Here is a 24,361-nt window from a genome sequence, read left to right on the forward strand (position 1 = left end):
TAGAAAGGAAATGAAGAGTTCATTCCTATATAAGAGAAGTTACAACAGTTAGAAGAAAAAAAGCAGGAGAGGCTAGTTTTGCTAAGATGTAGAACGAACACAACAGTAACACTGTTTCTAAGACATACCTTTGATCCTTAGGGATATTTCAAATGGGTCTCTCTGAATCAAGCCAGGTGGGGATTTTAGACTTGAGCCTTTGAGGCTCCACCCATCTGCCCTGGAGCCTGCCCTGTGGCAAACCTTCAACCCTTTCATCTCCAAGCTCTGGCCTCTTGCAGAGGTGACAGCAACAGACAGCTTGGTGCACGTTCCCCTGGGATACTGGGGGAAAAGCCAATAGAGAGAGTTCTTCTGCAATGCAGAGGGTAGGACTTTCCAGACTGGGTCTGCACAACTTCTAACTTTGAGCTCCAGGATTCCAGAGAGATTACATAAATACTGGTGGCATCCAATTCTCAAGCTGTATTTACATTCAGCATGTTTATATGAGTAAGTAGAAACCTGCTAATACTTTAACAATTACAAAATTAACAGCAAACAATTTTATAGAATCTTTATTGTAAACAGAGGTCATTAATAGTTATTACAAACTGAATCAACTGAAAGTCAAATTGGTAACTCGACACATTTATAGGTTTATTTTTGTATGGCATAATTTGTAATCTTTGCCCCCTCAGTGCTTTAAAAAAGATTACTAAAATTATCAGCATTTCAATGTTCTCTTTTTTTTGGTCAAGTTTAGCACCGTACCATTCTCATGATTTTTTTTTTTTTTTGTAAATTATCAGTAATTTGGTTTTTGAAGATGTTGGGGGTAGGAGTTTATTAATTAATTAATTTATTTTTGCTGTGTTGGGTCTTCGTTTCTGTGCGAGGGCTTTCTCTAGTTGTGGCAAGCGGGGGCCACTCTTCATCACGGTGTGCGGGCGTCTCACTATTGCGGCCTCTCTTGTTGTGGAGCACAGGCTCCAGACGCGCAGGCTCAGTAGTTGTGGCTCACGGGCCTAGCTGCTCCGCGGCATGTGGGATCCACCCAGACCAGGGCTTGAACCCGTGTCCCCTGCATTAGCAGGCAGATTCTCAACCACTGCGCCACCAGGGAAACCCCTCTCATGATCTTTAAAAAACCTCACTCAAAAACTAGGTAGAACTTCCACTTTTCATTAAAAACGATCACACACAATTTGTCTTTTCAAGGCAAAAAGAATACAAATAAGTATATTTTTAAATATTAGAGCACACATACAGTCCCTACTGTGTATAGTTTTGCATTCTTCCTACCTGCCCATTACAGAGCCCCTAAAATACCTTGCTTTCATTTCATTTGTCCCCCATGTCATTATAATCCACCTCTAAAGGACTGTAGTTATTTAAACAAGCATGTGTCTGCCCCATCTCCGGGGATCCTGTCTTTGTCCTCTACCTCCCCCAAGTCTGTGGCTTGCCTTATCAGCGCTTGATGGAGGGGAGGAATGACAGCAGAAGAGGCAAAGTTAACAGTTCAGTTTATAGAAAAATAGCATCTGATGGTGAGAATGAGTAGCTGAGGCTTTACTGTTATACTAAACAGGTCGCAAGTAAAATGGACAGTTTGTTCTTGTTCTGCTTCCCAGGGAATTTCCCAGGTCTACATTTCAATGAAAAAAGCAAAAGCTACCTGTGAGGTGTCCTAAATTACTACACCTGTTACCTTAACAATCAGTTCTGTAAAAACATCAAAATATTCTCTCCTGTCCAAAGCACTTAATGGAGATGTATCAAAAACAAGTATTTCTCAAAGAGGAGTAAAAATAGATTATTTCATGAATTATTCAATAAATAATACTTTGTAACATAGTGTTCTGTGGTTTTTGTAAAAATATTTATCTAAACAAACTTTCAAAACAAATCTAAACAGAGCAGACAAGTAATGAATGTAAAATTTACAAATACACTGAGCATCTGAACGAATATTCCGATGGATTTTTTCTGAACATTATTCAGATATTAAATGATACTCAATATATTCATATGAATTCTGAATATCACTACAACAAATAACACCCAGAGGTCATAAATTTCACTCTCTCTCTTTTTTTCACTTTAAAAAAAAACTTCACTCAGTAGTAGGTAGTAAGTCAATCTCTACTTTAGTATACTTTAATGACTATTCATAATCTCTAAAGTATTTGGTTTTTCTATCAGAGAGAACTGTGACAATATTGAATGCAAATTTTTTCTGTATTGATTTTCCTATCTATATAGTTCAAACTGGTAAGGACAGAATATTATACTTGAATGCAGAATGGGGCCTGTGATTTATCTCTTCTGCCTATTTTACAGCACACTACTTTGAGGTCTCTCTTCCTGATGTTGTGTGTATCTTAATAATACCAGAGAGTTCCTTTCAAGTCAAATATAAAACACCTTAAAAATCAACTGGCTTGAGGGTTGTAAAACATTATAACGGGTGGTGATGTTAGGAGCAGAGATCAATCTCATACTTACATAAAAATTACGTATATTATTTCCTGCATTAGTACCCCTTAGTCCAGTGCTTCCTGACTTTTTTCAAGGTATGGCACATATTAAAAGGGGTAATATTTGTCTGGCTTGCTGGGGTAAATCCACCAGCCATTCTGGGCCAGCAGGACTCGTCTGGGGCATGGCCTCCCCATTTCCCACTGTGCTGCCCCGAGGGCTGAGGGTATACATATCTTATAGAGTTGTGGTGTGAATTAGAGACATTTCATGTGCAATGCCTAGGACAATGCCTAGCACTGTAAGATGCTCAATACATGACAGCTATCATCATTTAACAGTTAAAGCTGAGATGGTGCTTTAATTTCTACCACACTGCGAGCACAATATTTACCAATATTTAATGAGTATACATTCTATTAGAGTATTTTCTTCCTAGTGCAAAACTAAGGAACCACAGTTTCTTACTAACTCCCATATGCGAAGTTCTTTAATGACCTCACTTGCATGTGAGAGTATGGCTGAAAGTCAATGCACTAAAAATCTGTCTTTCCTCTTAGAAGCCAAAAGACAGAGCATGTAACATTTACTGATGGTGTACCTTTAAACATCTTAAGTGGGTCTATCCCCAATAGTTACCAAAAGCTTACTTATAGTGAGTCTAAACAGTTGCTTCAGACCTTTAGCCTTTAGACAAGGAAGAGTGGCATTTTAAAAACACTTCTTTAAAGATTAATATTGATTGTGTTCACTTCTCTGAATTGCTTTAGAGAACTGTAAATTGAAGATCAGTGCAACTTAGTGAAACGTATTAGAATTCAGGCTCTCTGAGACTATTTTAAACATGGAGACTATATAACAGATACAGTAGTGCTCTGCAGATAAAATAATTACGAGTTATCACAAACTCTGTAAAAACATGATTTGCATGCCTACTCTGAAAAAAAAAGTCAAGTCACGATATGAACCTACTGACGACCTCTCGGGTTCTTCTAATGAGTGTCTCCACAGGGGTTGTCTGAGGTCTGGCAGCCCATGTTCTGGCCCGTCACCTGTACTTTGAAGAGGGTTCCGTCAGCGCACATACAGAGCTTGTAGCGCACCCAGTCACCACCACCAAACTGGTCTCCGCTGGAGGAGCTAGGGAGGCGGGCTGTGCTCACCACCACGGTTCCATTCAGGATGATGCTGTTTTCCTATCAGGGGAAAACGCATATGGCTTGTTTGCATCCACAAGTAGGGAGAGAACAAAATTAATAAACAAAACTCACTGAAATATTAGCAAGAATAGAAGGCAGCAAGAAAAAGTCATGACCAAAACAACAACAAAAAACCAAAACCAATCAAAATTCACCTAGTGACCTCTTAGTAATTGTTCACAATGTATATCAGAACACTTGTTAACACAATTTATTTCTTAATTAGTTAAAAATTATATCAAAATTCCTAAGTGCACAATAAGACTAATACTGATAAAGCCTCAGATCATTTTCATTTATTACTTCCTAAGAGAGTTTTAACCAAGTTACTGATTGATAAATTTCTGATGATAAGAAGAAAAAGACTGTTTTTCTCCTAGAGAAAAGTAACTTTAATTTCCAATATTTTTTTGTAACACCATAAATGAATATTCAAACCATACAATTTTGAAGCCCAGGCATTCAAAGAAAACTGCCTGGAGGTTCTCTTCTTCAAGCCCACTATCCCAGGAACATTCTTGTATTGCAGACCCTCTCTTTTTTGGAACTCCTGACCCTCTCTCTCCCTTCCTCCCTTTTCTTCTTTTCATTCATTCAACAAATAATTATTAAAGGTCTCCTATGTGTCAGATACTATGCTAGGTGCTGGGGATGCAGCAGTCAACAGACAGGCAAAGTCCAAGTCCCCATTTACTGGGGAGGGGCAGACAACAAACACCTGAAGAGGTAAAACAAACAGGACATCATCTGAGAAAAGCAAGTCAGGGTAAGTAGAGAGAGAGTGACCAGAGGATGGTCAGGGAAGGCCTCTCTGATAAGGTCACAGTCTGATGGAAACTGGATGACATGAGGGAGTAGGGCATGTGGGTAACTGGGCAGAGGAAAGCACATACGCAAAGGCCCCAAGGTGAGGATATGCCTTGTGTTCTAGGAACAGAGAGGAGGCCAGAGTGGTTGAAGGACAGAGAGAGGGAGTCGACTGGTAGGGAAGAGATGAGTCAAAGAAATAACTAGGGGCCAGACACATAAGGCCAGGGAATGAACTTTGGATTTTATTCTGAATCAGATGGGAAGCCATTTGGAAGGTTCTGAATAGAGAAGAGACGATCTTTTAAAAAGGATCGCTCTGGCTGCTGTACAGAGAACTGAATACAGGGGTGAAAGACAAAGCAGGGAGACCACTTTGGAGGCTATTCTAGCAGTGCAGGCAGGAAACGATACTGGTTTACACCATGGTGGTGGTGGTGAGAATCAGCCAGACTCTGTACATCTTCTGAAGGTAGAGCCCAAAGGCTTTGCTGATGAAATAATGGGTACCATTTAACAAGATGGGAACACTGAAAGAAATGCATGTTTGGGAAGGGAAGGAGGATATGAAGACTTTAGACTGTTGAGTTTGAGATGCCTATTAGATATTGAAGTGGAGAGGTTAAGAAGGCAGCTGGATATGTCAATCTTACTTAGCTCAGAGGAGAAAGAAGGAGTTCCAAAGTTGAGAGTCATCAGCTTATAGAGGGTATTTAAAGCAATGAAAGTTGATTATGAAGTAATGGAAATGGCTAATTGACTATGTAGTGATAGTATATGGAATTTTCAAATTTTGTTCCAACGCTGCCATCTTGTGGTTATATAATTTTACTTTCTTTAAACTGCTAAAGTAGTTTTTTATTTTTTTTTTTTAATTGAAATGTAGTTAATTTACAATATTGTGTTAGTTTCAGGTGTACATCAAGGTAATTCAGTCATATATATATTTTTTCAGGTTATTTTCCATTATAGGTTATTAAATTCTTGTTGTTTATCTGTTTTATATATAGTAGTTTGTATCTGTTAATCCCATTCTCCTAATTTATCCCTCCCTGCCTTCCTTTCCCCTTTGGTAACCATAAATTTGTTTTTAATGTCTGTGAGTCTGTTTCTATTTTGTATACAGATTCATTTGTACTGTTTCTTACAGTCCACATATAAGTGATATAATATTTGTCTTAGCAGCTTTTTTGTGGGGGGGTAGGAGTTTATTAATTTATTTATTTTTGCTGTGTTGGGTCTTCGTTTCTGTGCGGGGGCTTTCTCTAGTTGTGGCAAGCGGGGGCCACTCTTCATCACGGTGCACGGGCCTCTCACTATCGCGGCCTCTCTTGTTGCGGAGCACAGGCTCCAGACGTGCAGGCTCAGTAGTTGTGGCTCATGGGCCTGGTTGCTCCGTGGCATGTGGGATCCTCCCAGACCAGGGCTCGAACCTGTGTACCCTGCATTAGCAGGCAGATTCTCAACCACTGCGCCACCAGGGAAGCCCTTAGCAGTTTTTTTTAAAAAGCAGTTTGATTGATAAAATTCTTTCTATGACACTTAAAAACTAACCTCTGATATTAACTGAATTATAAAGCTAATTATCTTTTCAATACTGGCTTATTTTTTTTAAACTGTGGAGAAACTGATATGTGTGTATATGTATTTCAAAGTATGTCATATTAACAACAGGTAGAATTTTCAGGTAGAAAAAAATAAAAGATTTAGGTGACTTGCTAATGGCTATAAACAAATCAATCACATCTCTTGCTGCTTTGAGTTTCTGATGCAGAGAACAACAGCCCCACTGTGACCATTTTCCAACACTATTATTCTCTCAGAGGAATGGCTTCTTTCTACAATGTATGTAAACAATACTCAGCACTACTATTGAGTTTCTGGCAAGAATCACATTTTATGTTCATATTTATTATTTAGAGATTGGAACACATTCTTCAGGGGAAAAGATATTTATGAAAGTGAAAGAACTTAATTTTTTAAAGTATTTTTCCTTCAAGAACTATGATTAAATTTTTTAAAAGGAAAGAACTATTTTATAAGTCCTTAGGTTTAACTTTTGTCATTTAATGCTTAGTAGAACAAATTTAATTAGCTTTAATTAGGTAGCATAGAGCAGGTGCCCAAAGACATTTTGACTAAATATACTTTGACCAGAATTGTGAGCAGGTTAAAATGTTTTCGAACTTATGGCTCCCTTAAATGAAATATGTTACTTATTAAAGTTCAGATATAATCTGTGAGGCACAAAGACAATTTTACTTTTCAACAGGTATAATACAGGTAAAATCTTTTTCCTTTACAATTAATAATAGATGTATAAATATAAATACATTTAATATATTTGCTAATTGATTTTTACATCACTAGACACAAAACCCATGAAGAGATGTGAGAAATCTTTAACTGAAAAAAACCCTATCAACTTCAGGGCATGCATACTGAGAATTCTCTTTTGGAAGCTTTTTGCTTGTTTGTTTGTTTGCCTTTTAAAATAACACGGGCATCAGTATGCATAAAAAAAAGTTTAGAAAATAACAGGCAAGCAGAAATAAAATGAAAATCATCTGTTACCCTGCTACCCATAACTAACCATTGTTGACATTTTGGCATACCCTTCTAGGTTTCTATAAACACACACATAATCTGAAAAATAAAAATGAGATTATTTCACAGATTGTTTTATAACTTTCTTTCACTTCATAATCCATTTTGAACATCTTTCCATGTCCAAAAAATACAACTACATTATCATTTTTCATAACTCTTTTTCCACATAAGGACTTATGTAACCAAGAATCTAATAATTCTCTTAAAATAAAAAAATACTCACAGCCTTTAACTCCATATTACCACCCATGTGAAATTCAATGGTTTTGCCCATAATGAATACTCCTTCATTTCCACGCACAATAGCACGCCCATCAACTTTTATATTTAAATCACTAGTAGCATTGCTGGTAATCTGAGGATTAAAAAAATAAGTAGTGATGAACAGTTTCTAAATTAAAGTGAGGATTATTATTAGAGATAGAGGAGGAGGTGTTTCAATGACAAAATATGAAAGGCAAGTGTTTCAATTCACATTTCATACATGTAGAGATAGAGAGATGATTTGATAATGGTCACATAAACTAGTTGATGACAAATCTAGAACTAATCCTTTCCGCTGTTCTGGAGTCACTTCGTTCATAGCATTTTATCAGTAAAGCTGCCCCTGCCCCCCCACCTCACACAGTCTGTAACTTTAGATAATAATTCTCTTCCATTAATAAAGCAAGGAAAATAAATCATACCCTTTCAGTCGATGCTTTTTGAACATTCAAACTTTTCACTCCACTTGGCAAACGAAACTCATGAGTTTCATAGTCTGTGCTGAATAAGATATTTTGAGTCCTTGGGTCGAAAAACTGCACACCAATGTCACTTATAATAGAAGTTTTGTTCTTTTCTACACTGAGCTTTGTTGTCCCTTGCTGAAAAACAATCTTCAGAAAAACACTTTATCATGAATATGTTTTTGAACAAGACTGCATCCAAAATTCATCAAGAACATTCTAAAAAAACTCTACAATAGCAGGCTTAACTCCTAATAATTTTAACTGCCTCTCTCTGACTCCCTCCACCCACTTGGGAGAAGAGTCCTTTAAAACGAGGGCTTAACATGCTTATTTGCTGCAATGCTTGGCAGACACAGATGGTCGCAGAGCACAGGGACCCAGAGCTAAGACAGGCAGGGGCAGTAAGGATGCCTCCTTGAGGTTCTGGTCAGTTGAAAACCTACGCTATAGGAGCCACTTGACAGGGGTTGCCACTGACTAGACTGGCATATTCTCTTCCAGACTCCCAGAGAGTATTCTAACCTGGGAAGGTGCTTTTTTAAATGGTTTCCTCATATGGAGGAGAAAAGAGTAAACTATGTATTCTTACAGTAATTATATCTATCCCAGAAAATTCTACCATGGGACAAAATCTAGAATATTAAGAAAGTATCTAACATTAATAGATGGATGAGAAGACCAACAAGATTATTAAATATATTATGAATTTTCTCTAAAGGAAAATATCCATTTCCAGTAATCAACTCTAGGTTTTTACGAAGAATTTTTCTCTAATGCTCCTCAATTAATGTGGTTACTTACAGGTTGGTTGTTGCCAGTGATGACTAAATTTTCATTTCGCCTTCCTCCTACTGTGCTCTTATAAAGAGGATGTATAACTCCCATGTCAGATACTTGCTTAAATCGAAGCAGACCACTTTCATGAAACTCCATGCTGTCACAGCCATTTGGTCCAATGCGAATCACAGCCCAGATAACAAGTGTTACCTAAAAAAGAAATCAATCCCACTGTTAATAGGTAGCATACATTTAACATAATCAGTAAACAAATAGGAAAGATAGTTGCCAAAGGATTAAACTTTCTAAAATGCTTCATCAATGAGATGAACACATTAATTGGGTTTCCACTTCCAAACAAAACCAATTTTATTTTTATCAAGGTATTACATACCAATAACTAAAAGTGAAAAAGTGCTAAAGTTTCTATAATAAAAAAAAAAGAGCAGTTTATTTCTTCTACCTCCCCTATACCTTGTCCCAGGACAACCACTTTCAACAATCTTAGCTATTTCGTCTAGAATTTATCTCCATATTTCTAAATAATAAGTATATGTTATTTCTTCACTGATCAATTTTAGGTTGTATCTATCAATTTCCTATTTTAGCAGATGAGAATTTTAGCTCATTTATATTTCTTCTCCTCCAACTCCAATCTCAAGTTTTGGTTAAATCCATGTTCAGTATTTTCAGTATTACAATGTAAATATTGTTCACTGCTAAGCCAAATACTGTACTATGATGGCAGTTCCCTTTTTGTACTTTGTGTCTTTCAGAGTTTAATATTTGTCCTTCTTTCATTTGCTTAGTTTATTTGAAAATCAGACTAAGTTTTTTCAAACTCTCCAACATTTCTGTAAAATGTCTCTCAATAAGATGTTCTAAAAGTCCAAACCTCCCAGAAAATGTATCAGCTCTATTTTCCTCTCCCAGGAAATCTTTCTGGAACAAACCCTCATCTTCTTGCTCCAGTCTGAGCTCCTGCCCTCTGGGTCTGTCGCACGGCTGTAATCATGAGCTGTCCCTTCACGTTCATGCTGGAACTTCCTTTCGTCTTTCTCCCATGCAGGATACCCAGTTTCCGGTATCTGTCTTCAACGTTCTCGGTTTAGTACCTTCTTTTGGTAGAGCACATTATCCCGTGGCTTCCTTAAAGAATGTACGTGAAGTAAATATTTTTTGAGAGTGTGCGTGGCTAAAACAATGTCTCTATAATTCCTCACATTTGACTGATAGTTTAGCTTGGTATGCATTTCTAGATTTGAAATTATTTTCTCTCTGAATTTTGAAGGTCGTTGCTTTCTTGCCTTCCAGTTTCCAGCACTGCTTTTGACAGGTCCGATGCCACTCTGATTTTGTGTTCTTTATACAAAACCTGTTTTTTTTAATTCTCTGGAAGATTTTAGGATCATTTATTCCTGGTCTTCTTAAATTTCACAGTAATAGCCTTGGTGTGAGTCTTTTTTTATACATATGCTGGATCCAGAATGGTAGTTTTCAACCTGTCCTAGGAATCTTTCTTGATTTATTTATTTGATAACTTTCTTTCCATTGTGTTTTTTCTTCTCTTTCTAAAACTCCAATTAACAGAATGTTCCTGGATTCATTCTTTAATTTAGTTGAACTTTGTGGAAGATTTTCCTTTATCTTCCAATGTCTGTCTATCTATCTATCCATCCATCCATCCATGTATGTGTATTTCTATGAGTTCTTCCATATTCTTTAACTGCTTCTTTTTAATGGCATGGTACCCTTGTTTAATGGATGCAATATCCTCTGACTTCTCTGAAGCTATTGATTGTGTGTTTTAATTTTTTTAAGTTTCCTGTCATTTGTTGCATTTTCTCCATTTCCCTGAATTCCCACTTTCCCCATGGTTTGGGTGCTTTTGGTCTCAATCATTTCTCAATTCTGGGAGCTTTCCATAAAAATCTACTGATCCCTGGTGGCTCTGTGTTCATAGTTAACAGAGCGGTTATAAAAAGTTCAGGGAAAGTTCTCTGGGTGGGGTGGCACTTGTGACTGACAGGCTTCACAGTAGGGAAATTAGGTGGCTTTTTCATAGGGACCTGCCAAGTGTATCTTCAGTTCTTTTCTCTATGTTCTTCAGTTTCTCCAGAGCAGGCTATTTTATCTCTTGCTGGGGGATGTAAGCCTGGAACAGGGAGCTGGAGGTGGAGGATGAGGATAAGGGAGCCTCAGTGCTCAGGGTACAGACTTTCCTGCCTTCAGTGTAGAAACCCATCCCTACTCTCCTCTTGGCAATATCCTCAGGCAGAAAGAATCCCCTCTGGCTCAGTGTGGGGTTAGCAGGGCTGGCAGCCTAACTGCTGCCTGGAAGGAGAGGGAGGCTGGGGATCGCGTGCCTCCTTCTACGGACTTTTCAAACTAGCTCTCTGTTTTCAGTTCCCCCTTCACTCCTGCTTTTCAAGGTACTTGTACTTCCAGTTCCTGAGGCTTTTCAGGAATCTGCAAGACACTTCCACCAATGCCCCCTGCAACCCTCTCCCCCAACATGCAGTGTCTCTTCTCTGGTAAGTTATTTGCCACTCCTCCTCCTTTTTGTCTTCATACATTACGGTTCAGGATTTTGGTTGCCTCCCACTTTCTTCCAAGATATTTCTGGTTCTTGACATTGTCACCTTAGGATGAGCTTTTAAAGCAGAAGGGGATGAAAATGTCTTTTTTTTTGGCCATCTTAACCATAACTTTCCAAAAAAATAAAATAAATTCAGAACATGTGCTCCTAGTAAAGCTATTTACAGTATCAGCTCTTTTTGATTTAAGTGAAGAATTAGACACAAATGTTTTGGATGTACATAAAATACAATGGACTGGTTTGAGAGTATTAGAAGTAAAAAAATACAGTAGTAAGTGAAATTATGTTAAAACTGCTGCATCCATGTTCATGATTGGTCTCAGGGATACCAATAATCACTCTCTGAAAATATCTATCCACACACATGCCAGAGGGGTTCAAATTTAACCCCTTTCTTTAAGAAAGCAAATATCTTTGGAAAAGGCAACACACCAGTTCCTCACACCTTAGTGTAAACCAGTCTACCTCAGATCCTTTCATTCTTTTATAACAGAGACTTAGGACTACAAAATAAAACCCTTTACTGCCATCCAAGGTTTACAATTTTAAAATCTAGCTGAGGAGGCAAGAGCAAATTTTGGAAAAGTTGAATGAAAACAGGAAGGAGTATATATTTTTAGGAGAGATGAAGGCAGTAAAATCATCTTGGCAAAGATCTCTTCTATTGAGTTGACGCTAACCTTTTAAAAGTTAAGTCTTTTATTTTTATTTTATTTTTTAAAATTAATTAATTAATTATTTTTGGTTGCATTGGGTCTTTGTTGCTGGCGAGTTGGGGTTACTCTTCGTTGCGGTGTGCGGGTTTCTCGTTGCGGTGGCTTCTCTTGCTGTGGAACATGGGCTCTAGAGCACAGGATCAGTAGTTGTGGCTTGTGGGCTCTAGAGCACAGGCTCAGCAGTTGTGGCACACGGACTCAGTTGCTCCACGGCATGTGGGATCTTCCCGGACCAGGGATCGAACCCGTGTCCCCTGCATTGGGGGAAGCCCTAAAATTTAAGTCTTTTAAAGGAAAGAGTCTATGAACATTTTTTTCTAAATAAAATTAGTGCATGGCAATATTAGCATACTAGGTTTTCATACAGAAAATATTCATTAAAATTCAATAAGAGATAAAACATATACAGGCATACTTCAGAGAAATTGTAGGTTTGGTTCCAGATAACAGCAATAAAGCGAATATTGCAATAAAGCAAGTCCACACAAACTCTTTTGGTTTCCGAGTGCATATAAAACTTATGGCTACACTATACTGTAGTCTATTACGAGTGCAACAGGATTATGTCTAAAAAAAACTATGTATAGGGAATTCCCTGGCAGTCCAGTGGTTAGAACTCGGTGCTCTCACTGCTAGGGTCCCGGGGTTCGATCCTTGGTTTGGGAACTAAGGTCCTGTATAAGCCATGCGATGCAACTGAAAACACCGAAAAACCAAACCCCAAAAAACCCAATGTACATACCTTAATTAGAAAATACTTTTTTGTTAAAAAATGCTAACCATCACCTGAGTGTTTAGCAAGTTGTAATCTCCTTGCTGGTGGAGGGTCTTCCCTTGACGCTGACGGCTGCTGACTGACCAGGGTGGTGGTCACTGACGGCTGGGGTAGCTGGGGCCATTTCTTAAAGTGAGACCACAATGAAGCCTGCTGCACTGACTCTTCCTTCCATGAACGGTTTCTCTGTAGCACGTGATGCCGTTTGATAGCGTTTCAGCCACAGTAGAACTTCTCTCAAAATTGGAGTCAATCCTCTCAAATCCTGCCACTGCTTTATTTAACTTCTTTCTTTTTGTTGGGGGTATCTCACAGGTATGTCTATTCGTGCTCGAGGACAGTGGCACTGCTACAAGTGTGCATGATGTCCCACATTCCCACAATACAGCCAGACCGACATCCCATCCAAGTAAAGCTGGTTAATGATGACCATGAGCAGGCGTAGGACTGGAAGCTTTCAAGGCTTTACTTCTTTTATCAGCACTCCTGACTTTATAAACGATGAAGCCCGTCAACCCCACTCCAACCCAAATCTCCTGGTAAACTTAGGTACAGCAGGGCTTCACAGAGATGCAAACATTCTTAAAGCTTGGAAGCAGCTCAGGCAGCCCCTGCCACTGCCTTATCAACTGAGTTTACGTAATAGTCTAAATCCTTTATTGTCATTTTAATAATCTTCACAGCATCTCCACCAGGAGTAGATTCCATCTCAAGAAAGCACTTCCTTTGCTCATCCATAAGAAGCAACTCCTTATCCTTTAAAGTTTTATCATGAGATTGTAGCAATTCAGTCACATCTTCAGGCTCCACTTCTAATTCTAATTATCTTGCTATTTCTATCACATCTGCAGTTACTTGCTCCACTGAAGGCTTAAACCCCTCAAAGTCATCCATAGGGCTGGAATCAACTTCTTCCAAACTCCTGTTAACTTTGATATTTTGACCTCTTCCCAAGAACTGCTAACGTTCTTAATGGCATCTAGAATGATGAATCCTTTCCAGAGGCTTTTCAACTTACTTCACCTAGATCCATCAGAGGAATCATAATCTATGGCAGCTATAGCCTTAAAAAATGTATTTCTTGGGCTTCCCTGGTGGCGCAGTGGTTGAGAATCCGCCTGCCGATGCAGGAGACACGGGTTCGTGCCCTGGTCCGGGAAGATCCCACATGCCGCGGAGCAACTAAGCCCGTGAGCCATGGCCGCTAGGCCTGCGCGTCCGGAGCCTGTACTCCGCAACGGGAGAGGCCACAACAGTGAGAGGCCCGCATACCGCAAAAAAAAAAAAAAAAAAAAAAATGTATTTCTTAAATAATAAGACCTGAAAGTCAAAATTATTGCTTGATCCGTGGGCTGCAGAATGGATGTTGTGTTAGCAAGCATGAAAACAACACTAATCTCGTACATCTCCATCAGAGCTCTTGGGTGACCAATGCATTGTGCATGAGGTGTAATATTTTGAAAGAAATCTTTTTTTCTGAGCAGTAGATCTTAACAGTGGGCTTAAAATACTCAGTAAACTATGTTGTAAACAGGTGTGCAGTTATCCAGATTTTGTTGTTCTGTTTATAGAGCCCAGGCAGAAGTAGATTTAGCATAATTCTTTTTTTTTGCAGTACGTGGGCCTCTCACTGTTGTGGCCTCTCCCGTTGTGGAGCACAGGCTCTGGACGTGCAGGCTCAGCGGCCAAGGCTCACGGGCCTAGCTGCTCGGCAGCATGTGGGATCTTCCCAGACCAGGGCATGAACCCGTGTCCTCTGCATCAGCAGGTGGACTCTCAAACCACTGTGCCACCAGGGAAGCCCTAGCATAATTCTTAAGGGCCCTAGGATTTTCCAAATGGCAAATGAGCACTGGATACTACTTAAAGGCACTGGCTGCCTTAGCCCCTAATGGAGAGTCACCCTGTCCTTTGAAGCTTTGAAGCCAGGTACTGACTTCTCCTCTCTAGCTATGAAAGTCCAAGATGGCATCTTCTAATAGAAGGCTGTTTTGTTTGCATGGAAAATTTGTTGTTTAGTGTAGCCACCTTCATTACTTATCTTAGCAAGATCTTCTGGATAAGCTGCTGTAGCTTCTACATCAGCACTTGCTGCTTCGCCTTGTACTTTGATGTTATGGAGCCTGTTATGCTTCTTTCCTTAAACCTCATGAACCAACCTCTGTTAGCTTTGAACTTCTTCTGCAGCTTCCTCACCTCTCTCAGCCTTCACAGAATTGAATAGAGTTAGGGCGTTGCTCTGGATTTGTCTTTGACTTAAGGGAATGTTGTAGTTGGTTTGATCTTCTACCCAGACCAGTAAACCTTTCTCCATATCAGCAATAAGACTGTTTTGCTTTCTTATCATTCATATGTTCCCTAGAGTAGGACTTTTAATTTCCTTCAAGAACCTTTCCTTTGTATTCACAACTTGGCTACGTATTTAGTGTAAGAGGCCTACCTTTCAGCTGATCTCAGGTTTTCACGTGCCTTCCTCACTAAGCTTAAACATTTCTAACTTTTGATTTAAAGTGAGGGACACCTGCAACTCCTCCTTTCACCTGAACACTAAGAAGCCACTGTAGGGTTATCTCAGGGAACAGGGAGGTCCGAGAAGAGGGAGAGAAACGGGAACGGCCAGTCAATGGAGCAGTCAGAACGTACACAACATTTATCAATTAAATTCACCATTTACGTGGATGTGGTTACTGGCAACCACCCAAAATTACAATAGTAACATTAAAGATCACAGATCACCATAACAAATATACTAATATTGAAAAAGCTTGAAGTATTGTGAGAATTACCAAACTGTGACATGGAGACTGAAGTGAGCAAATGCGGTTGGGAAAATGCCACCGACAGATGTGCCTGATGCAGGGTTGCCACAAACCTTCAATTTGTAAAAAACGCAGTATCTGCAAAGTGCAATAAAGCTAAGTGCAATAAAACAAGGTATGCCTGTATACAAAAGCAGAAAGAGGGTCCTGAAAGAAATGATAGGAAGAGAGTCCATGATCTGACTAAAAAACAGAAGAAACATTCCCCAGGGTAATTAAGAAAAGAATGTTCTGTATTAAATACTCACAATTAAATTGATGACAGCCAGAATAAACAGGAGGATAATCACGCAGATGGCCAAATTGCCCTTTCTCCCTCTCAGTCCCGTTTTATGCAGGCGGTCTTCATCAATTGGAATATACCCGGCTTTAAAGTTACTGTTGTGCTCTTTACTGACATTCCTTCTTTCAACAGCCTTCTCACGCATGGACTTCTTTACAGGACCATTGGAACTTTGCTAAAAACAAAATACCACACAGTGGAGCAACTATACCCTCTCTTTTTTTTTTTTTTTTTTTTTTGTGGTACGCGGGCCTCTCACTGCTGTGGCCTCTCCCGTTGCAGAGCACAGGCTCCGGACGCGCAGGCTCAGCAGCCAAGGCTCACGGGCCCAGCCGCTCCGCGGCATGTGGGATCCTCCCGGACCGGGGCACGAACCCGTGTCCCCTGCATCGGCAGGCGGACTCTCAACCGCTGCGCCACCAGGGAAGCCCACCCTCTCTTTTTGATGCATTTATTTGTTAGGTGCAAATTCATAACTAAAGAAAGCTGAATTGGTTAGTGATATATTTTCCACCAATAAACCTCAAGTCATGTTGAGCTGCAGGCTCCAAGTAAGGACATGACTGTGCTGAGAAGGGTCAGAGAGAAGAACCTTCAGTGTGACCATCTGATAACATATTTCCACTGTCTGCTTTGAATAGTCCTACCGTCAGTAAACTGAACAGCTAGCTCATTTGGGGAAGAGTTAACATACACATTCTACAGTGGGTAATCTTGTTTTAATTAATGATTTATAATGATTTGTTTAATTGTATATAGTTTTTCATTTATATGAAAATAATCTGGAAAGGCTAATACACTTTATTTATCACTCCAAATGGCTAAAGTTAACATTATCCTAGACTAGCAGTTTTCAAAATACGGGCTGGGAAGACCTGGAGGGGTCCCCTGAACTCTTTCAAGTGTCTGGAGGGTGCAAATTATTTTCAAAATAACACTAAGATGTTATTTTCTTTTTTTACGCTTCTTCTTCCATGAATATGCAGATGACACTTGAACAACATGGATTTGAACTGCATGGGTCCACCTATACGTGGATTTTTTTCAGTAAATATACTGGAAAAAAATTTGGAGATTTGCAACAATTTGAAAAAACTTGCAGATAAACTGTGTAGCCTAGAAATATCAAAAAAATTAAGAAAAAGGTGCATTATGAATGCATAAAATATATGTAGATACATAAGTTTAGTGATATTTAATATAAAATTAATAATGCTAGTTTTCTTACTGTTTTATAACTTTGCTTTCAAAGAATTACATTACTGTACAGTCTTTCTCCTCTCTCATAACTGGAGAAATTGTGTATCAGCCTATCATCCCATGTAACTGGTTTTTAAAAAAGATATTATGAATATGACTGTGATACTCTATGCCATAAAAAATTTTATTACGATCCTTTCATTAGTGTATAGGTTAGGCTACTGTGAAGGAATTGTACTGATTACACGAGGCTACTGTAAAGCAACCATACTGCTGCTTCTTCGTTATCAATGCATGAATCGTTATGCACTTAAATAAATATGAATTTCTTTTCCACATTATCTTTTCATTTTTGATGTCCAGTGTTAGTAATATGTATAACACCTACAGTGTTTTGTACCATATAAAACAATACTGATGTAGGTGCTGACAGATGATTAATCTTGTAAAGAGGCGACATAAATTTATGGTATCGATAGACAGTACAGTAGTGCAAATGTATTTTCTCCTTCCTTATGATTTTCTTAATAACATTTTCTTTCCTCTAGCTTACTTTATTGTAAGAATACAGTATATAACAAATATAACATACAAAATACATGTTAATTGACTGTTTAGGTAACCAGTAAGGCTTCCAGTCAACAGCATTCTATTAGTTTAGGTTTTGGGGGAGTCAAAAGTTATACGTGAACTTTTGACTGTGTGGGGATCAGTGCCTCTAACCCCTGCGTCATTCCAGGGTCAACTGTACAGTGAGGCTTCCAGAGGCTACATGACCATATGTGATGACACCATTACTCTAACAGCTAATGGAATGTGTGTTTGTATTTTCCTGTTTACAAAATTTCTGTTTTAATTTCTAATATGGTATCAACAGATATAACCCACATAAACAAAAGTTCTTTGGGGTTCTCAGTCTTTTTTAAGAGTATCAAGAGGGGGACTTCCCTGACGGTCAAGTGGTCAGGACTTTGCCTTCCAATGTAGGGGGTGCGGATTTGATCCCTGGTAGGGAAGCTAAGATCCCACATGCCTCACGCCAAAAAACCAAAACACAAAACAGAAGCAATACTGTAACAAATTCAATAAAGACTTTACAAATGGTCCACATCTAAACAAAAAAAATCTTAAAAAAAAGAGTATAAACAGAACCTGAGACCAAAGAGTTTGAGAACCTCTGACTTTCGACTATGGGTGAAACACATTTCAGGTAATAATCTGGTATATCATGAACACAAAAGGAAGGAGTAGAATGGAATACTGCCCAATTTTCATATTTTTCAGAGCTCTGAGAAAATTAATTTATTGAATAGGCATTTATTAAGCACTTTATGCTTAAACACTAATACTATAATTAGGAATACAAAAGAAATACAGGACAAGATCCTTATCCTCCAGATATTACAAATGTGATTTGGGTACACAAAACAGTTAGCAATGCAATAAAATGCTCTGTATGTTCAGATGCCAAAATCAATAGTTTAGACAATACATCCTGTGGAGTTCATGGGAGAAGAGACAGGAAGGCTTGGAGTTGTCAGGGAAACCAAAAGGAGTAGGTGGGTCAAATCTGGCAATGAAGGCAGAATCAAGTTGGAAATGGAGGATAGGTTGTGAAAGTTTTGGGACATCTGGGTACAAACTCTAGTCTTTATGTCTGCTTATTTGGGAGTCACTGGAAGTCTCTGAAGATGAATGACATATGTTTCAGGATGCTAAATGTGTGGGCATTTGTAGGAGACACAGGAAAGAGGAAAACCAGCAAGTATGCTGTTGGGGTGTTGTGGTAATGGAGGCCTGAAGTATTGAGGGCCTAAACTAAGGTGGGATGAAAAAGGATAGATTTAAAATATACTTCAAGAGAAGAGTTAAGTGAATTTGTACCAGGTTAAAAAAAAAAGCCCCTCATGTTTACTGAATGGTGACTTTAAATACGGGGAATTAAGCAGGGAGAAGACTTTACACATGTTGTATTTGAACGGATTGAGAAATAAACCACATGCCTTAAAGGCAATGGGAAGGATGGGATATGGGGTATTAGGTCGGTCAGGACTAGAAATACAGATTTGAGAGTCTTCACCTTCAAGGTAAATTAAATCTATGAGATCACATCAGTTTGCTGTAAAAAACAGTATAGAGGAAGAGAATAAAGGCCAAGGATGTACTCATGGAAAACTTTAAACGTGCAGGAACAGTGGAAAATGAGAAATACAAGAAAACTACGGATGTGCAGTGCTGCTGAATTTGTCAAGAAGTGCCTCTGTGACTTTCAAATACGAACTTTGAGCAGCAAATTGGTAAGTAGGAATAGTCCTGAAAGGATGCCAGCATGTATGCATTTCTTTTTGAGTCCAGAAAGACAAAAGTGTTAAGACAGAAGACTAACTAAAGAATTATGTACTGTCGGAGGAAAATTGTGCTTGTTCTTGTTGTTGTATCTCTTCATCCTCTCCTCACAACAATTTGCAGGAAGACTTGTAGGTTTGATCGCAGAGGGAAAGATGCCAAGAAGGGCAAAGGTCAAAGATCTCAGAGTAGGGCAGAATAATGAGGGAAATAAGGTCTTTCAGGAGATAGGAAAGAAAAGTGATAGTACAGGAGAAACCGGTCTTAAAGGGTGGGTTCCCGCCTCACTGAAATGGTTCACACCAAGAAGAGTAAAAAAAAATTCTCTTTTCCCTGGGGATGTAAAAGCCACGGTCATCTGCCAAGAAATAGTGGAGAAGGCAGCTGGAATCTTATTGCGGTGGCAGGGGTAGCAGGCTGGTTGAGGGCTTATGGAAAATGGAAAAAGACAGGAATAATCATTGTGAGTAATGTGGCAGACAAAAATGTTTAAATTCTACAAAGTGGTAAGAAAGGCTCTGTAGAAGATAATTCAACCTACTCAACAGATTTAACACAAAACAAGTTGCTGAATACAGTTGTGTAGGTTGTATATCTGCATGAGGTACAACAGCTATGAGGGTGCATTGACACTCAAACATTTTAGAGTTGAACATGCATTTTGACAGCCGAAAGCAGTAAAATACCTTAAGGGAAGTGTGCCTGCTTCTAATTTTCACAGACACAGTATGGGTTTATGACACTGCTGACAGGTGGGCAATTTAAAAATCTTAGCCAGAGTTTGAATATCGGTCTACATAATAGAGAGACAGGGCAAAACTTACCCTCCTGAGATGCATTCTTTAATTTTCTCTGCCAATTCATGTACAGTATTATATTTCATTTCATGCACTTACCATTTATTGGAGTTACTATAAGTCAGATGCTCCAGACTACCAAGATGAGCAAGGCAGAGCAGCTACCTTCAACAAACTTACTTATAGGCCAGCAGAGTAGATAGACAGGGTCACTAGCAATCGCAGTTCAACATGGCAAGTGCTGTCGTACAGCAATGCACACAATACTGAAAGACTGCATAAGAGGAATGCCACTCGACTTAGCGAGCAGGGGCATCAGTTGAAGGTTTTTAAGAAAAGTTGGGGCTTCAGTTGCATCTTGAAGGACAAACAGGAGTTAGCCAAGCGAAGTACAGAGAAAGGCATTCCAGGCAGAGGCAACAGCATGGAAACTTTGAGTATAAGTCATCTCTGCAAACTAATTTTGGTAGCTTTATGTAGATGGTGAAGAGGATGAGTATAGGAATAGGGACAAAAATTGAGGTGAGATGTGGTTAGGGGCTAGAAAATGAGTGGACATAAGTATCACATCGAGAATGATGAATTTTATCCTGAAGGCAATGGGGAACTACTGAAGATTTCAAATAGGTCAGTGATATAATCAGATCTGCATTATAGCAAAATGAAACCAAAAAGAGATGAACTGGAATAGAAGAGTTTAGAGATGGAGATTTCAACAGCAGGTTTCTCTAACAGTCCAAATGAAGGGATGACTGAGCTTTCGCGCTGCAGATGAAGAGAAGATTGGGGAGAAGCCTTAAGAGGTAGAACTGAAAGGACCCGGTGATTGACTGGATGTGAGTGTGACTTAGAGGCATCTAAGATGACTCCCAAGTAGGACTGGCTACATAATTTGTGGGGTCCAGAGCAAAAAGAAAATGTGAGGCCCTTTGCTCAAATATCAAGCTTGGGACAGCAGAGCATTAAACCAAATGCGGGTCCCTTCTGAGTTCCCTTGAGCCTGCCCTGCTCCCAAATTTGTGGTGAGGTGAACCAAGTGAATGGATGGCTGTAGCCCTTTTAATGGTGAATATGATCCAATCCAACATTTTTGAGTTTGAGGTGCCTTTGGAAAATGCAGTTAAGTGCAGGCTGGAGACATAAATGCCTACTCTGACGTAGAGATTGAGGAATGGATCAGATTGCCCAGTGCAGGTGTAAAGCAAGAACAGAAGTTCGGTGGAACTTCAAGAGCATCAACAGGTGATGCAGACGAAAAAAGAACCATCTAAAACGTACACTGATAAATCAGGAGGGAAATCAGGAAAGCCAAGGGACAATTTTTTTTTTTTTTTTTGCGGTATGCGGGCCTCTCACTGCTGCGGCCTCTCCCGTTGCGGAGCACAGGCTCCGGACGCACAGGCCCAGCGGCCATGGCTCACGGGCCCAGCCGCTCCGCGGCATGTGGGATCCTCCCGGACCAGGGCACGAACCCGTGTCTCCTGCATCGGCAGGCGGACCCTCAACCACTGCGCCACCAGGGAAGCCCCAAGGGACAATTTTAATCTCAACAACTGCAAGAAGCTTTGTCTCCTTTCAATTTCACTCATTCCTTTAGATTTTTATTTTATTGTTAGGAACTGTAGCTTGCCTACCATCTTTAGCTGATTTTTCTGCATTTATCTGGCAGTTTGACTTTAAGCTTTGAAGGCAGATGTCATGTGTTTTATTTTTTATGTCCCTCAGAATGACTGTTCCAGTGATATCTATCCACTATGTCTCTAAAGCTGTTAATTGCCTAAGAAAATCTTTCCAGTTGTGGAAACAGAATGTTGGCTACTTGACTTGTGTATTTTTTCAGCAGTGTTGAAGAATGAGACTTTCCCAAAGAAACTATCATACCACAGTTTCTTTTTAAAAGGAAGTAACAGTTAAAGGGAAAAAGTGACTATCAAAATCATTTTTACTATAACAAATCACCCTAGTAACTACAGGTACACATATGTGTGTGTATGTAAATGTGCATATATGCGTATGTATAGCTTGCTTTTTGTAAGAAAATAGCCTTTTAGACTATTATTATAAGTTACCCGTTTACAATGCAAATCAGAAAATACTTGATAAAGCATTTTAAAAACTGATTTTAAACCAACTGGATAGGAGACAGTTTTATATTGGTGACTGTCTCCAAAAACCAAAGCGGGAGGAGAAACTTGGATGTCAGCATATGGAGATGGCACACAAGAAGGGGCTGCAAGCTGACACCCAGGCAACAGCTGAGTGTTTCTTGGCTGGTGTCAGGGGAGGCTCTTGGATCGCTGGCTGGGGTTATTTTTGCCTGCATCTTCGCTGGCCACAGAGCAGGGCATGTCCCCGGCACGTCCTGGCCCAGGCTCCCAGCTGCCAAGGCCGCCTCCTGGGCCCTCAGGACAGCGACCCCTCCTTACCCCGCCGACGGACAGCCAGGCCAGGCCGAGGGCCGGGGCTGGCTCCCCCTTCTCCGCCCCGGGGCCCCTGCCTGGGGTCCCGCCCGGCCTTTGCCAGCATCGCGGACTGCGGACAGCTCCTCCCGCCCGGCCCCGCCCCGCCCCGCGGAGTCATCCCGGCCGGCCCCAGGCGGGCCCCGCCGGCAGCTCCCCGGCCTCCGCTGGCCCTCCAGCGCCCGGCCGCGGCGGGGCTCACAGACCTGCTCGGCTGCCGCCACCGCCGCAGCAGCAGCAGCCGCCGCCGCCGCCGCCGCCGATGCCGCCATCTTCCAGCGCAGGCCGCCGCCGCCGCCGCCGCTGCTACCGCCCTCCCCGCCGCAGCCGCACCCCCGCGCCTGCGCCTGCGCCCTGGAGGGGGCGGGAGGGGGCCCAGCCCCTCACCGCCCCTCCCCACCTCCAACCTCGCCCCGCCCCAGCAGGGAGGTTCCGAGCCCGCGGCCGCTTGTGGCCCCGGCGGCCAGGCGGCGGGCTCCGGCCGAGTTTTCCCACGCACCGGGATTGCACGCGACCTCGGGCTGCCTCTGGATTCCTCCAAAAGGGCGCCCTCAAAATACGGAAGACGTCTCTCCCTTTCCCCTCGCTGCCCCATCACGAGGGGCTGGTGCCATCCCGAGTCCTCCTTGCTGCACGGGCCGGGATCTCCCTGGAGAGAGGAGAGTACGCGTGGACGAAGAAGGAGGTGGTGATAATGTGGCAAAAGTTAACAAGTTGCCGATTAGGTAGCGAAAATCATGAAAACGGAGACCCGTTAAAGAGGACATACAATCACTTCAGGGATGCTTCTTAACTCTGGAGGGCCTGTGAAGTCTGATGCTTTTTTCTGTAGTATCGGAGGTGGGTTGGACATAGTGTCGATGTATCTCCTGGGGAACCCGATTTAACAGATATTTACTGCACACCAGGAAGCCACTCAGATACACAAGTAACTCGAGTACACATTCCCTGTTCCCAGTCGAGTCAATATAATCCAATAATCCTCTTTTTTTTTTTTTTTTTAAAGGGTAGTGGCAATCAAGGTGCAAGAACCGTTCCAAGAACTGTTCCTCAGGTAGCCGAAACCAGTTCTCCTAAGCACCTTTGGGCCCTAGGCCTGCCTAACAGCAGGAAGCACCGAAGAGACCTACCTGCTGGCTAAGTTTTCCTTTCTCTGGGAACTAGGTCAGTTTTGCTTTACGATGACTGGAGCCGTTGTTTCGCTCTCTGCCTACTTTACTTCTGAGGATTGCCGTGAAGTTTAAGTTAGACACTCTCACGTAGTAAGCCCCTCATAATCTTTTCTCTTCTCTCCTCTGGTTTTGGCTAATGTCAGTACCTACCTGGTCATCAATCTCTGCCTATCCTTTCCCAAATGCTGGAACCAATTGAATTGCATCTCTAGACTCACTCCTGCCTGGATCTCTAGGACAAATCTCATCTTAGGCAGGAAGACTATAAGTTATAGCCCAATGCTTTGGGAGTCAGCAGTAAGTCTCTTTGAATAGTCTTGACTGTGGTTCCAATTATTCATTCAGATAACGGGGCTTTTGACTGACCCTTATTTCCTGTCTCCAGTTCTGGTCCTGTAGTCCTTATTTCCTATGCTTTGCCTTTTTTCCCTCTGCTTGGAAAATCTTTCTCTTTTTTTCTGGCAAGCACACTCTTATACATCCTCCAAAAATCCATTCAAATGTCGCATTCTCTTTAAAGCCTTCCCAGGCGTATGTGTAGTTTTAGCTGGCCCGTCGCTTAACTCTGCTCCTAGTCTTCTGCACGCACTTTAGATTGCATTGTATTC

The 24,361-nt window shown here is 40.7% G+C and overlaps 1 protein-coding gene and 1 pseudogene across 1 annotated transcript; both read right to left on the minus strand.

Moving 5' to 3' along the window:
• Positions 1-539: 539 nt before the first annotated feature.
• SGCB (sarcoglycan beta) lies at positions 540-22,914 on the minus strand. The gene is made up of 6 exons (XM_059065797.2): positions 22,788-22,914; positions 15,745-15,954; positions 8,612-8,797; positions 7,766-7,957; positions 7,303-7,434; positions 540-3,659 (listed from the first exon to the last, which is right to left on the minus strand). The coding sequence occupies exons 1-6, from the start codon at positions 22,851-22,853 to the stop codon at positions 3,456-3,458; spliced, it is 990 nt and encodes a 329-aa protein (XP_058921780.1). The 5' UTR covers positions 22,854-22,914; the 3' UTR covers positions 540-3,455.
• LOC131758786 (ATP synthase subunit ATP5MJ, mitochondrial pseudogene) lies at positions 11,937-13,571 on the minus strand (annotated as a pseudogene).
• Positions 22,915-24,361: the final 1,447 nt, after the last annotated feature.

This window comes from Kogia breviceps, chromosome 6 (genome assembly GCF_026419965.1).
Source record: "Kogia breviceps isolate mKogBre1 chromosome 6, mKogBre1 haplotype 1, whole genome shotgun sequence".
NCBI lineage: Eukaryota > Metazoa > Chordata > Mammalia > Artiodactyla > Physeteridae > Kogia > Kogia breviceps.

Bases quoted from the DNA above. Each gene is read 5' to 3' on its own strand.
- SGCB (XM_059065797.2), bottom strand. From the start codon at position 22,853: ATGGCGGCATCGGCGGCGGCGGCGGCGGCGGCTGCTGCTGCTGCGGCG. The intron at 8,798-15,744 runs GTGAGTATTTAA...TTTCTTTTTTAG, and splicing joins TGGCTGTCATCAATTTAATT to GTAACACTTGTTATCTGGGC. The intron at 3,660-7,302 runs GTGAGTATTTTT...TTCCCCTGATAG, and splicing joins GTAATATGGAGTTAAAGGCT to GAAAACAGCATCATCCTGAA.